The following is a 15,200-nucleotide window of genomic DNA, read 5'->3' on the forward strand; positions in this document are numbered from 1 at the left end:
TATTCCAATTTTTTTTTTCAACCCATTTTGGCGCCCCCTAGGGTCGGCGCCCGGGGACATATGTACCCCCCCACCCTCGCTACGCCACTGCACTGAGGTCACAGAAACAAGTGAGTTCTACTTCATCTGACCGATGGGTCGCCAAGTTCATTAGGGTAACTTCACATTGGTCAAGGTACAAAAACATGTTGCCCTATGCTGGTGCTCACATTACAGGTTTTACAGCTTTATGTCGCATCGACAGCATCCGTAAAGTGGATGGTTTTTATCAACATAAGAATTTAAATTCGAGCTATTTCGCTTGCTTTAATTTTTATTCCTGTATTATGTAGCGTTTAGAAGAAAAAAAGAGTATGTAAAAAAACAATATTTTTTTCAAAACCTTCATGATAATAAACTTTTAAATGCACTAAAAGTCAGAAAATAAATGATGGTGTTTGTTTAATGTAATGTAAAACTATAATTTTAATGACTGATTAGATTGTAAGTAAGATATTCGTGCGTTGTCATTCGAAACGAATTTATCGGAAAATTTTGAACGACATCGCTGCAGTAGAAGTGGGTCAAACATGAGTTACAAGATTTTACCGTAAACACACCCATAGACAGACATTTATGGCCTATGTAAAAACTTTTTAAAAATATCCAACCTCACATTATTTATGTTTTATGTCTTTAGAAACTTATTATTATATCTATAGGTCGGATTAGGATTCATTTGTCGGCGTCTGGAGTCTTTTGTCGGTAGCAGAATCGTTGGCAATAGGAGTCGTCGACATGGGAAAAAGGTATCAGTCTTCGGAATTAGAAGCATTAGCACTACTTGTTTTTCGTCGGAAATAATATTAACATTTCGAATTTTCGTCGGAAATAGAATAATTTACATTACGAATTTTTGTCGGCAATAAAATCACAGGCAGCGAGAGTTTTCGTCGGCAACAGAATCCGACGGCAATAAAAACCGCTGGCACTAGGAGACCTTTTGTCAGCTTATGGAAAACCTGAAACCTGAGCTTGAGAAAAAAATTTCTGCGAGTCGTCAGATTTTGTAGGGTTGTCTCCCCGTGAATGGGATATTTTTCTACAGATTTTTGTAGGGTTGTCTCCCCGTGAATGGGATATTTTTCTAGCTAATAGTGTCAACACCGTCTGTATCGAGTCTTGTGTTACGGGATAGGATTGCTGGATTAGATAAGTTTTGGTTTAGTAACTTGTCAGTTGGGGGAGGCTTGTTTGTAGCGTTGTCGGTCCGGACAGTTTGTATATGTGTTTTTCAGTCAGTTTGTATCTGTGTCAGTCAGTCAGTTTGTATCTGTGTCAGTCAGTCAGTTTGTATCTGTGTCAGTCAGTCAGTTTGTATCTGTGTCAGTCAGTCGGTTTGTATCTGTGTCAGTCAGTCAGTTTGTATCTGTGTTAGTCAGTCGGTTTGTATCTGTGTCAGTCAGTCGGTTTGTATCTGTGTCAGTCAGTCAGTTTGTATCTGTGTCAGTCAGTCAGTATGTATCTGTGTCAGTCAGTCAGCTTGTATCTGTGTCAGTCAGTCAGTTTGTATCTGTGTCGGTCAGGCAGTTTGTATCTGTGTCAGTCAGTCAGTTTGTATCTGTGTCAGTCAGTCAGTTTGTATCTGTGTCAGTCAGTCAGTTTGTATCTGTGTCAGTCAGTCGGTTTGTATCTGTCAGTCAGTCAGTTTGTATCTGTGTTAGTCAGTCGGTTTGTATCTGTGTCAGTCAGTCGGTTTGTATCTGTGTCAGTCAGTCAGTTTGTATCTGTGTCAGTCAGTCAGTATGTATCTGTGTCAGTCAGTCAGCTTGTATCTGTGTCAGTCAGTCAGTTTGTATCTGTGTCGGTCAGGCAGTTTGTATCTGTGTCAGTCAGTCAGTTTGTATCTGTGTCAGTCAGTCAGTTTGTATCTGTGTCAGTCAGTCAGTTTGTATCTTTGTCAGTCAGTTTGTATCTGTGTCGGTCAGTCAGTTTGTATCTGTGTCAGTCAGTCAGTTTGTATCTGTGTCAGTCAGTCAGTATGTATCTGTGTCAGTCAGTCAGTTTGTATCTGTGTCAGTCAGTCAGTTTGTATCTGTGTCAGTCAGTCGGTTTGTATCTGTGTCGGTCAGGCAGTTTGTATCTGTGTCGGTCAGGCAGTTTGTATCTGTGTCGGTCAGGCCTTCATGACTTCGACACCTTTTTGTTAATTCGTACCGGCTGACCGACCTGTTATTGTGTCTAACCGGAACCCCCCAAGCCCCCCCCCCTCCCCACCCCCGGACACCCCCCCCCCCCCCATCCTAGTTTTGTTTGTGCACCTTCCCTTAATGCTGTGCCACCTCTTCCCTCCCCAGCCCTCATGTAGATTGTTGAAAAAAAAAAAAACGTTAGAGCAATATACAATTTCGTTTAAAAGGTTGTTTTTACACGTTTCTTTTAGTAACGTCAGGCTTCGGGTTAGGGTCAGGTTTTCAGTTTGGGCTAGAATTAGGGCAAGGTAACTTCATGGCGAGCGTAGACCTTGTCACGTCTGGTGTTTTTACCCCACCGCTGCTGTTTTGTTCCCAAACCATCGCTACATTTTCCTCTAGTGAAGTTCTCATACTTCCTATACTTAATCCTCCCTCACACTCCTTACTTATTTTACCCTCACATCCCATACTTACCCCACCCCCACATTCAATACTCCACCCCCACATCCCATACTTAACCCACCCCCACATCCAATACTCCACCCTCACATCCCATACTTACCCCACCCCCACATCCCATACTTACTCCACCACCCCCAAATCCCACACTTACTCCACTATCAAACCTCATACTTGCTCCACCCCAACCCCACATCCCATACTTACCCCACCCCCACCCCCACATCCAATACTCCACCCCCACATCCCATACTTACCCCACCCCCACCCCCACATCCAATACTCCACCCCACATCCCATACTTACCCCACCCCCACATCCAATACTTACTCCACCTCATCCCCACCCCACATCCCATACTTACTCCACCCCCACATCCCATATTACTCCACCCCCACTCCCTGTGTTTCCCCACCACTCCCCCACCCCTGAACATAAAGTGCAGATTTCCCCTTATATCCCCCGCCACAGACCCACCCATTGTTGTCTGCAAGAGAAGGACGGCGATAGCAACCTTAATAAATCCATTGATACAAGGCGATAGCAACCTTAATAAATCCATTGATACAATCAAACAACAGCGTAGACAAGTTGTCTGACTACCATACAACAAAGCCCAATTCTCCTAGATTTCACGACGATACAGGACGAGAATATCTTTTTAAACTCGTTTTTTTTTAAGCATAAAATAGTGTTCATTCCGTTAATATTTTTTTTGTAAGAATTTAAAATATGTTTTTTTTTAAAATGGTAATAAGTACTTTTGACAATCGGGGGAGAGATTTTTAGAAGGAACGTGTTTGCTTGCTAAAACTTTTATAGCGGCCCCAGTCACTCTCACGGAATTTTTTTTTAATTTTTTAAATAGCTATTAGATAACGTTTTGTGATGTCTAACATCCGATAGGGGGGTGGAGGCAGAGGGAGTCCCTCCCCCCTCCCCCTCATTTGTCTTTTCTTTAGATCTAAGTCTTAAGCCAATGCACCGTACAAAATGGAACAAATAGCAAATTTTAATCCAAATAAAAAAGGTATAAGACTATAAACATTAACTATTCTTATAATAAATCCCCCCACCATCCCCGGAAGATCCACAATCCCCCCCCCCCACATCTTCCACACACACACACACATTGAGCTAAAGGTCTGAAAGAAACCCTACACCTGTTTACATGTTTTTTTTCTCTCTCTGGGTAGCCCCAGAAGACGATGTACAACGGATATGTTTAACATCGCGTCAAAGACGTTCAAAGAAACTCAACTTAGCGAGCTGGCTATCTAAAACAAGATCTGGGTGCCAGGATATTTGTTACGACCCCTAATCGCTGGATTATCGCCCCCGTTAATCGCCCCTGGTCTTTTGACGGATTAACTCACCGGCTCAAACGATATCGTCTAGTGCTACATCAGGCATATCCGTTTACTGTGAAATGCCCCGGAGTGTGACCTATATATCACAGTGATCATACGTCATCCTGTTGTTATATAGGTCACACCCGCAGGTGGTCAATATCAGTACAGGATTATTTTTTTTAGATGGGTAAAGTTGGCTGACTAATTAGTTAACCCTAATCAAAGTTCGGAGTTAATTAGCACGCTTTTGTAAGATTTGGGGACTAATTAGCCGACCAATTCCGAAGTGTGTAACAAAATAAAGAATCCACGTCAAAGGTATCTATCTAGAACTGCGGTCTAAGGTTCCGGGACCGAATGCGCATGCGTAAAAAGATATTATCACTAGGCCAATGGGACTGTGTCGATAATGAAATGTGTTTTAGTGTTATATATCAAAACGATGACGAGTTTCTATTAGAATACTTGCTTCGTAACAGAGACGTAGCGACCCTTTCCGGCGCCCAGGGACAAACTTTCGATTTGCACCCCCCCCCTCAAACTTTCAATTTGTTTTTCCAACCCATTTTGGCCTCCCCCCCCCCCCCCCCCTAAGGTCGGCGCCTGGGGACATATGTCTCCCCCACCCCGCCCCCCCCCCCCCCCTCGCTACGTCTCTGCTTCGTAATACTTTTTTTATATTCTAGAACAGGGGTCTCCAAACTTTTCAGTCCGAGGGCCGCATTAACTATCAAATTTCAGTTCGGGGCCAGTTTCTTCCAGGCATGTCTTTGATTTTTTTGGGCAAAGTTCCTCAGCCATCACCAACAAACGATTTTTCCTTGGACAAAAAGATCTCCGCGGGCCGGATGAGAGGACTTCGCGGGCCGCATCCGGCCCGCGGGCCGTAGTTTGGAGACCCCTGTAATCTAGAACAACTAAACTTTCCGTCCCCAAATCAATCCGCCATCTGCCTACTTAAGATTAGCCTTCAGTCACGTTTTACCAATGATACAGATTTATCTATTTACATTCTCCACGTCATTATTAAAATATAATCTTCAGAATTCAAGTTTTTTCCTCATCTTTTAACGATATATATCTATAACCATTTGAAATCTAATTTAAGTATATTTGTATGCTTAATTAATTAAAATTATACGTTGAAATAAGGGGTACCAACGTCGCAGCCCAGTCGCCGCCCATGCAAGTCGTATGAACAGTGGCGTGACAGATGAGCCGGGGACCGGGGAACATTAAATGACTAGGGGACACTTATTTCCAAAACATACGCTGATTTTGCAGCTTTCAAAAGTAGGGGAAACTAGTAACCCTCTTTAATAAAGTTATGAATGATATTTAATAACATTTGTTTTTAATTTTATTAAAGAATATACTTTACATATGCTGTATAACATAAATAGTGTTTGCTATTTATTCTACTATTTTTTATTTCTTATCAAAATAAATATAATGTTTGGGTATATGCTGTAAGCTGAAACCATGATAATTTATTAAAAGCTACATTATTATAAGCGTACACTATGTACCTTGAAGTGTTTATTTTCGACCAGTTTGCCAAATCTCTCCAATACTAAAAATATGTTTTCAAGAGAGTCAATGGTTTCTAGGACTATTCAATTTTACCTAACTCTTGGCACCGCGGGGATGAATGGATACATGGTTGCTACGCCAATGCGTATGAACCAGCCGGAAACAGGACAACATACTTCACCTGAAGCTACACTAGAGGGTACAAAGCTACACCAGAAGGTACACCAGAAGGAACACAGCTACACCAGAAGGTACACAGCTAAACCAGAAGCTACACAGCTACACCAGAAGCTACACCAGAAGGTACACAGCTAAACCAGAAGCTACACCAGAAGGTACACAGCTACACCAGAAGGTACACAGCTACACCAGACGGTGCACAGCTACACCAGAAGGTACACAGCTACACCAGAAGCTACACCATAAGCTACACCAGAAGGTACACAGCTACACCAGAAGGTACACAGCTACACCATAAGCTACACCATAAGCTGCACCAGAAGCTACACCAGAAGCTACACCAGAAGCTACACCAGAAGCTACACCATAAGCTACACCAGAAGGTACACAGCTACACCAGAAGGTACACAGCTACACCAGACGGTGCACAGCTACACCAGAAGGTACACAGCTACACCAGAAGCTACACCATAAGCTACACCAGAAGGTACACAGCTACACCAGAAGGTACACAGCTACACCATAAGCTACACCATAAGCTACACCAGAAGCTACACCAGAAGCTACACCAGAAGCTACACCAGAAGCTACACCATAAGCTACACCAGAAGGTACACAGCTACACCATAAGCTACACCAGAAGGTACACAGCTACACCAGAAGGTACACCAGAAGGTACACCATAAGCTACACCAGAAGGTACACAGCTACACCATAAGCTACACCATAAGCTACACCAGAAGCTACACCAGAAGCTACACCATAAGCTACACCAGAAGGTACACCAGAAGCTACCCCAGAAGCTACACCAGAAGCTACACCATAAGCTACACCAGAAGGCACACAGCTACACCAGAAGCTACACCAGAAGCTACACCATAAGCTACACCAGAAGGTACACAGCTACACCATAAGCTACACTATAAGCTACACCAGAAGGTACACAGCTACACCAGAAGCTACACCAGAAGCTACACCATAAGCTACACCAGAAGGTACACAGCTACACCAGAAGGTACACAGCTACACCAGAAGCTACACCAGAAGCTACACCATAAGCTACACCAGAAGGCACACAGCTACACCAGAAGCTACACCAGAAGCTACACCATAAGCTACACCAGAAGGTACACAGCTACACCATAAGCTACACTATAAGCTACACCAGAAGGTACACAGCTACACCAGAAGGTACACAGCTACACCATAAGCTACACTATAAGCTACACCAGAAGGTACACAGCTACACCAGAAGCTACACCAGAAGCTACACCAGAAGGTACACAGCTACACCAGAAGTTACACAGCTACACCAGAAGCTACACCATAAGCTACACCATAAGCTACACCGGAAGCTACACCAGAAGCTACACCAGAATCTACACCAGAAGCTACACCATAAGCTACACCAGAAGGTACACAGCTACACCAGAAGGTGCACAGCTACACCAGAAGGTACACCAGAAGCTACACCAGAAGCTACACCATAAGCTACACCAGAAGGTACACAGCTACACCAGAAGCTACACCAGAAGGCACACCAGAAGGTACACCATAAGCTACACCAGAAGGTACACAGCTACACCATAAGCTACACCAGAAGGTACACCAGAAGCTACACCAGAAGCTACACCAGAAGCTACATCAGAAGCTACCCCAGAAGCTACATCATAAGCTACACCATAAGCTACACCAGAAGGTACACAGCTACACCAGAAGCTACACCAGAAGCTACACCAGAAGGTACACCAGAAGGTACACAGCTACACCAGAAGGTACACAGCTACACCAGAAGGTACACAGCTACACCAGAAGGTACACAGCTACACCAGAAGGTACACAGCTACACCAGAAGCTACACCAGAAGCTACACCAGAAGCTACACCAGAAGGTACACCAGAAGGTACACAGCTACACCAGAAGGTACACAGCTACACCAGAAGGTACACAGCTACACCAGAAGCTACACCATAAGCTACACCAGAAGGTACACAGCTGCACCAGAAGCTACACCAGAAGCTACACCATAAGCTACACCAGAAGGTACACAGCTACACCAGAAGGTACACAGCTACACCAGAAGGTACACCATAAGCTACACCAGAAGGTACACAGCTACACCAGAAGGTACACCAGAAGGTACACAGCTACACCAGAAGCTACACCATAAGCTACACCAGAAGGTACACAGCTACACCAGAAGGTACACAGCTACACCAGAAGGTACACAGCTACACCAGAAGGTACACAGCTACACCAGAAGCTACACCAGAAGCTACACCAGAAGGTACACAGCTACACCAGAAGGTACACAGCCACACCAGAAGGTACACAGCTACACCAGAAGCTACACCAGAAGGCACACCAGAAGGTACACCATAAGCTACACCAGAAGGTACACAGCTACACCATAAGCTACACCAGAAGGTACACCAGAAGCTACACCAGAAGCTACACCAGAAGCTACACCAGAAGCTACACCAGAAGGTACACCAGAAGGTACACAGCTACACCAGAAGGTACACAGCTACACCAGAAGCTACACCAGAAGCTACACCATAAGCTACACCAGATGGTACACAGCTACACCAGAAGGTACACAGCTACACCAGAAGCTACACCAGAAGGTACACAGCTACACCAGAAGGTACACAGCTACACCAGAAGCTACACCAGAAGCTACACCAGAAGCTACACCAGAAGCTACACCAGAAGCTACATCAGAAGCTACACCATAAGCTACACCAGAAGGTACACAGCTACACCAGAAGGTACACAGCTACACCAGAAGGTACACAGCTACACCAGAAGGTACACAGCTACACCAGAAGCTACACCATAAGCTACACCAGAAGGTACACCAGAAGGTACACAGCTACACCATAAGCTACACCAGAAGCTACACCAGAAGGTACACCAGAAGGTACACAGCTACACCAGAAGGTACACAGCAACACCATAAGCTACACCAGAAGCTACACCAGAAGGTACACAGCAACACCATAAGCTACACCAGAAGGCACACCATAAGCCACACCATAAGCTACAACAGAATCTTCACTGAGAACCAGACGGTCTACACACAAAAGTAAACCTCGAGAAATAAACAATGGGCCACAACTGTATCCCTGACCTTCAGTTTTTTCCCTTTGTATGTTACTCCAGCTCAGAGAAAGGCATAAGCCGGTGTTTGTTTCTTGAAGGGAAAACATGAAGGGTCAAAATGTCAATTACCGTGTATTATTTCTTGATGTATTTATTAAAGAAATCCGTGGTTTTCGTTATTTTCTGAATTTTTGGACCTTGGTACTAGTTTTTTTTTTCTTATGACCTTGTATTTTAGAGAAGTTATAATATTTCTTTTTCTTTATTTATTTAAATAATACTATAAGCTGTATATTAAGTTTAAAAATGTCAAGAAATAACCAACACAGTTTGGCAAAGTTACACCCATTAACTGATTAACAACATCAGATTTTTTCCCCAATTAACCCTAAGCTTTCCCCCCACCCTTCTACTAAGCCTGGTTTGTCTCAAAGTTTACCTTTACATTAAATTCAAAGCATTGAAGAAGGATAGAGAAAAGTGTGTTTCAGACAGTGCTCTCCCTTTTCTAATCCGGGTGCAGAGCGCGATTGAGTCCACTGAGCTATGATGGGTACCTAACTCGCATTAGGGAAAATAAAGGCGACTGGGCATAGTGCTGACCACACAATCCATTCATATGCCGAGTTATCTAAAGCAGATACTCTACTTCATCTGATCAGGTTGAGAGTGCTCTCCCCGCATATTATATATATATATATATATATATATATATATATATATATATATATATATATATATAAATATATATATATATATATATATATATATATATATATATATATATATATATATATATATATATATATATATATATATATATATATATATATATATATATATATATATATATATATATATATATATATATATATATATATAAGAAATACAAACGTATCGAACAAAGCATCGCATAACACCATAAACGAATAAACAGTTATCTAACGCCCTCGGCAATCTATTTAAAGTTTCCAGTTTCTTGAAGTGTGCATGTGAAATGCATCAAAGTGCACATCATGCTGGTGATCTGTGTCCCGACACACGTTGGAGCAGTAAACCAAGACCTTCGTCAGCTCGCTCGAGCAAGTTTAAACATCCTTGTAATGGACTTAAAGTATAACTTAACGCACGATTTATTTTAAGCAAAAGTAACGATCTTTATTTAAAAGGGAAAAAATGTTACCTCCCCTTGGTTAAAATAGACACTCCTTTCCCATCGGATAACATTTCTTTCCCCCCCCCCCCCCCCACCTCCCCTCTATATGTTTTCACACCTAATCCCATTTAAACCGGTTTATCGTATTTACCAACACCACCACCTTCCCACCTCACACGTTTTACTTACAACCCCACTCCTCATTGATTTAAATACCAATTTTCACCCACCCCCACCTCTGCTAGGCATGTGTTCACACCTAATCCGATGCACACCAGTTTATAATATTTACCCCCCCCCCCCACCTCCTTCCCACCTCACACGGTTTACTTACAACCCCCTCTCACACTCCACGTAACACCTCATTGTGTCGGGTTGGACTGTTCTCCTTTAAATAAACAAACTTAAACCACGCATTGTAAAGGATCATTGTATTTCAATAAACTTTGTCGATTGCAGACAGAACATACTTTTGGCGGAATGCATTTAAAATATTCGCATATTTTCACATTTATCACTATCATTATTTCCATTGCTATGTGGTGAATTCTTTTTTTTTTTAATTTAGATCTAGCCCCCCCCCCCCCTCCCCCATTTTCAGACAAAAATTCATAACCCATATAGAGTTCACACAAATGCCATTCCACCCCGCCCCCTTCCCACCCTGAATCGTAATGTTTTTTTTTTTTTTGTTTTTTTTTTAGGTTTAATAACGACAATTTTAAGCAGACCCCATTCAGTCAATTTGTTGTATAAAAATTTTAAAAACCTAAAAAAAACTCGTAAGAACTACCAAAATTTAGTGTTAAAATAATTGTTTTCAAAAATAAAAGAGTGTGACGTTATTCCCTCGAATCCCTCTCCTTAGCACAGAGACAAATTTCCTAACACCCCCCCCCCCCCACACCTTTGGATGAGTGTTGTCCAGTTAAAATTTTAAAATAAAACAACTCTCGTACTGATGTGATATTTTAAATGGTCATCGCCGATTAAGATATCTAACCTAAAACCTAAGCCATCAAGCTAGTTCTAAACCAAGACCTTGTCCTAAGCGTAAAGCATACCCAAATCGTATATCCCTCTCAACTTGAAGAAGACATTGCTTTCATCAAGCTTCCGACAGCGAAGTACGTTATCGTTGGCATCCCTGGAAAAGTTCATGGCACCCCCCCCCCCTATTGTACTTTAACTAGCGCCTGAAACCTTGCCCCCGGAAGTTTCAATGACCCCCCTCCAACCCCCTGGCAGCAAAAAGTCTTTAAAAAAAACATAGGTTGGTTGGATTTAAGCATTCGGCCAGCTTACAGTCAAGATTTGGGTTTAGGCTCAAACTCTTGTTAGGATTAGAGTCAGTTTTGGATTTAGCAATAGTAGAAAAATAATAGACTTTATACCCAAACCCTACATACACTTTGAAAAAGCACCTTATATATATATATATATATATATATATATATATATATATATATATATATATATATATATATATATATAATATTTCCTGTATCTAATCCAGGCCTAGATCTGTTAATATGTTAACATCTACCAAAATAAATCCATTCATTAAAACTGTCGTCAGTTCTGCAACTGTATCCTCGATTACCTCCCTTATCCGTTGCCGTAAATAAACACTCGGCCGTCTACTGTTTTCATCTCCGACACCGGGACTTTGATGTTGCCAGATTATTTTTTCCTTTCGATGATTCGCTGACATTCAGATTATAAAATGGGAGTCTCCGCGCGAGTTCGCGTCGATTCGGTCTTTTGGAAATTGAATCACGCAGACGATCGCAGATCGGAGCAGCAGACGGCGAAACGATTCAGGTCTGCCGGGTTTGAAAGCGCAACGGGAAGTGAAGATTTTGATGTGTGTGGTGTTTGTTGTGGAAGAGTGCCTATGGCTGTTATGCTAGTTGCGGTAGATCTTGTAGTGTGTTCCTTAATCGTCGGTTGAAATGGGTTGATTTTTGTTTTTTTACTTTCGTTATTTTAGTTGTCGATTGTGTTTTGTGTTTTGTTACACTACACAGCCACACACACACACACACACCTTACCACATACGCGCAGAGTTTCTTCCAGGCATCTCTTCGAGGGGGGACACCACCCCCAGAAGAAAATATATACGTTTAACAGTGATCGCCCCCCCCCTCCGGAAAATTTTGTCCGCCCCCCCCCCCCCCCCGGAGAAATAAGTCTGGAAGAAACACGGCATACGCGTACCAAAAACCCTTACCCTTACTCTTCTTACCCATACCGATGCCCAAATCGATAGCGATATCCTTATAGATATCCATATCGATATCCATACCCGTAGCTTTTGCCACAGCCATACCCTTTACCCATAACAATACCCCAGAGGCGTAGCGACCCTTCCCGGCGCCCGGGGACAAATTTTCAATTTGGCGCTCCCCTCGGGAGCAACCTTTCAATTTTCAATTTGCACCCTCCCCCCTTAAACTTTCAATTTGCACCCCCCCCCCCCATATATTTATAATGCAATTATAATGCAAAACTGCAGCTAAAATGAGATTTTAATTTGTTTTTCAACACCTTTTGGCGCCCTCTAAGGTCGGCGCCCGGGGACATATGTACCCCCCCTCGCTACGCCTCTGCCATACCCATACCATACACACGAGTCTTGTTACTGGACCCACTGACCTTTGAACGACATGGGTGGGTCATGAATAAAGGACGCAAAATTCTAACCGATATCTAACCCACTCAAAGAAACCCAAAATGCATGTTACGACATATTTTTATTCCACTCCCTGCCTCCTCAACCTATTTTCTTCAACGCACTACACTGTTACGAAACGCCACCCACCCCCACCCCCCTTTTACGTGACGTCATTCACGGCCAACCGCCTTCATCACAAACACGCAAGCCTGAGATAACCTTCCACCACAAACAATGGCTTATCTGCCGGCAACCGACCATATCGAGGGAACATGCCGACTGCCTTTCCCGCGATCACCCACCAGATAAAACGCGAATAAAATATTATATCCCCGTCTGAGTCATCACTACACTTAAAAAAAATAAAAAATCCATCAATTTTTGGCAAAGTGGTGGGGGTGGGGTCGGGGGGGGGGGGAGGCTTATCAGAAGTGCGAATATTAGAATTTTTTAAGTCATGATTTGCTCGACAAATGTTTGAATAAATCCATTTCTTGATGACGAATTTCTCGTACTCCCCCGGGGGTAGGGGGTAGCCCCCCAGCAGACAATTTTCCTTCCCCAACTGCGCGGGTACAATGTGAGTGAGAAATCGTGAGTGAGTAACCGTGGGTGGGGAGGAGGGCGGGTTGTCCGATTATCCTATATTCTTCACGAAATATGGCCACTACCAGAGAAAAAAAAGTTATTTGCGTCAATTAGTAAATAGGACATGCACTGGGTACTTAAGCACTTAAGCAAGCTATACCATAAAATAATACCTCATAACTGTTTAACATTGGATTCCCTGCTATTTTAAAAAAATTTTAAATTTATTTTTTTTACATTTTGACTAAGTAAAAACAAAGACGAAAAGTGTTTGTTCGTTTATCTGTGAAAACCTCGTGATTTTCATTTCAAAGAAAAAAGCTGATGCATAGTGTCCTCGCCTCTTTTTTAGACATCCCCCACCCCCACCCCCACCCATGGACTCCCCAAAATAAAAGCCTTCTGACATCAATTTATTGGCTCTGCTATTGGTGACAACGCGCTCGTATAACGTCATGGTTTGTCATTTTTAAACAGTAAATATGCCTAAAGGGTCGTCCATAAATGACGTCACACGCGTAGGGGGGAGGGGGTCCGTAATTTTGTGACGGTGTGTGATGAGGGGGGGGGGGGGGGTCCGATGGTGTGACGTCACTTTTTCGCATTATAAAAAAGCAATGTTAGAAAACGAGTTTTAGATGTTATTTCGCGTCTTAGAAAACTGTTTTAATAAATTGTAATAGGAATCGATCAAAATACTCTATGTTGACAGAGTTCTGACAAGGTTTTGGAAAAATTTCGATGTTTTAAGAAAAATTCAACAGCAATTTTGAGGCGGGTTGTAGGCTGAGGTGTGACGTCATTATAGAGGGGGGGGGGGAGTCTGGCTTTTTGTGACGACGTGTGACGGAGGGGAGGGGGGTAGGTAAAAATCGTTAAAAAAGCGTGACGTTATTTATGGATGACCCCTAAGATAAAAACCATATATATATATATATATATATATATATATATATATATATATATATATATATATATATATATATATATATATATATATATATATATATATATATATATATATATATATATATATATATATATATATATATATATATATATATATATATATATATATATATATATATATATATATATATATATCTTTGAGCTCATATCTCAAGCATTAAACAACATTTTAATTTACTTTTTTTTTTAATTCATTCATTTTTCCAGCAGACACGTCTGTCAACGACACTGCGCAAAATGTCGGTGGAACAAAGTCTATAGAGTCCTGGCATAATCGTGGCTGTCTACGAGACGTGCACTTGACTTGACAGATCGTAGACCACGGGATATTCCAACCGTCGAGTCTTTGGGGAAATATCATTGAGTTGCGTCTGGCTGATTAACAACGATTTGCATAAAATGTAACACGACCCTCAGTGCTGCACCCACGGAAGGGTGGGGCTGGGCGCAGGGGCGTTTCCATTTTTTTTACCAGTTATGGGAGCAGTAAGGCGCCTATTTCTCATAAACATCCACATACTGGTTTAATATGTGACATATTAGTTTAATATGCGACGACATACTAGTTTAATAGATGACATATTTGTTTAATATCCGACGACATACTAGTTTAATATGTGGCATACGAGTTTAATAAGCGACATACATGTTCAATATGCGACATACTAGTTTAATGTGTGGAATACTAATTTAATGCTATTTATGTGAAATGCTAGCTTAATATGTGACGTACTGTTTTAATACGTGACATACTACTTTTCTCTGTGACATGCTACTTTAATAATTTGCTCCACAACAGTGCTCTTAAGTTAAATAAAAAAAAGTTGAAGGTGTATGAGGTCGTCCATAAATGACGTCACACTCGTAGGGGGAATGGGAGGTCCCTAATTTTGTGACGGCGTATGAGGAGGGGATGACGTCACACTTTTGCATTATAAAAAAGCAATATTAGAAAACGAATTTTAGCCATTATATCGCGTTTTAGAAAACTTTTTTAATAAATTGT

General features: G+C 41.9%; 1 protein-coding gene across 1 annotated transcript; it reads left to right on the plus strand.

Annotated features, from left to right (window-relative positions):
• The first annotated feature begins 5,659 nt into the window (after positions 1-5,659).
• Positions 5,660-8,540, plus strand: LOC131930612 (zinc finger protein 658B-like). The gene is made up of 6 exons (XM_059287180.1): positions 5,660-5,821; positions 6,010-6,309; positions 6,638-6,825; positions 6,934-7,245; positions 7,398-7,621; positions 7,882-8,540. Exons 1-6 carry the CDS (start codon positions 5,660-5,662, stop codon positions 8,538-8,540), a joined length of 1,845 nt encoding a protein of 614 aa, XP_059143163.1.
• The last annotated feature ends 6,660 nt before the right edge of the window (positions 8,541-15,200 follow it).

Source organism: Physella acuta, unplaced genomic scaffold (assembly GCF_028476545.2).
Source record: "Physella acuta isolate Inbredline_101_S28 unplaced genomic scaffold, ASM2847654v3 ptg001810l, whole genome shotgun sequence".
NCBI lineage: Eukaryota > Metazoa > Mollusca > Gastropoda > Physidae > Physella > Physella acuta.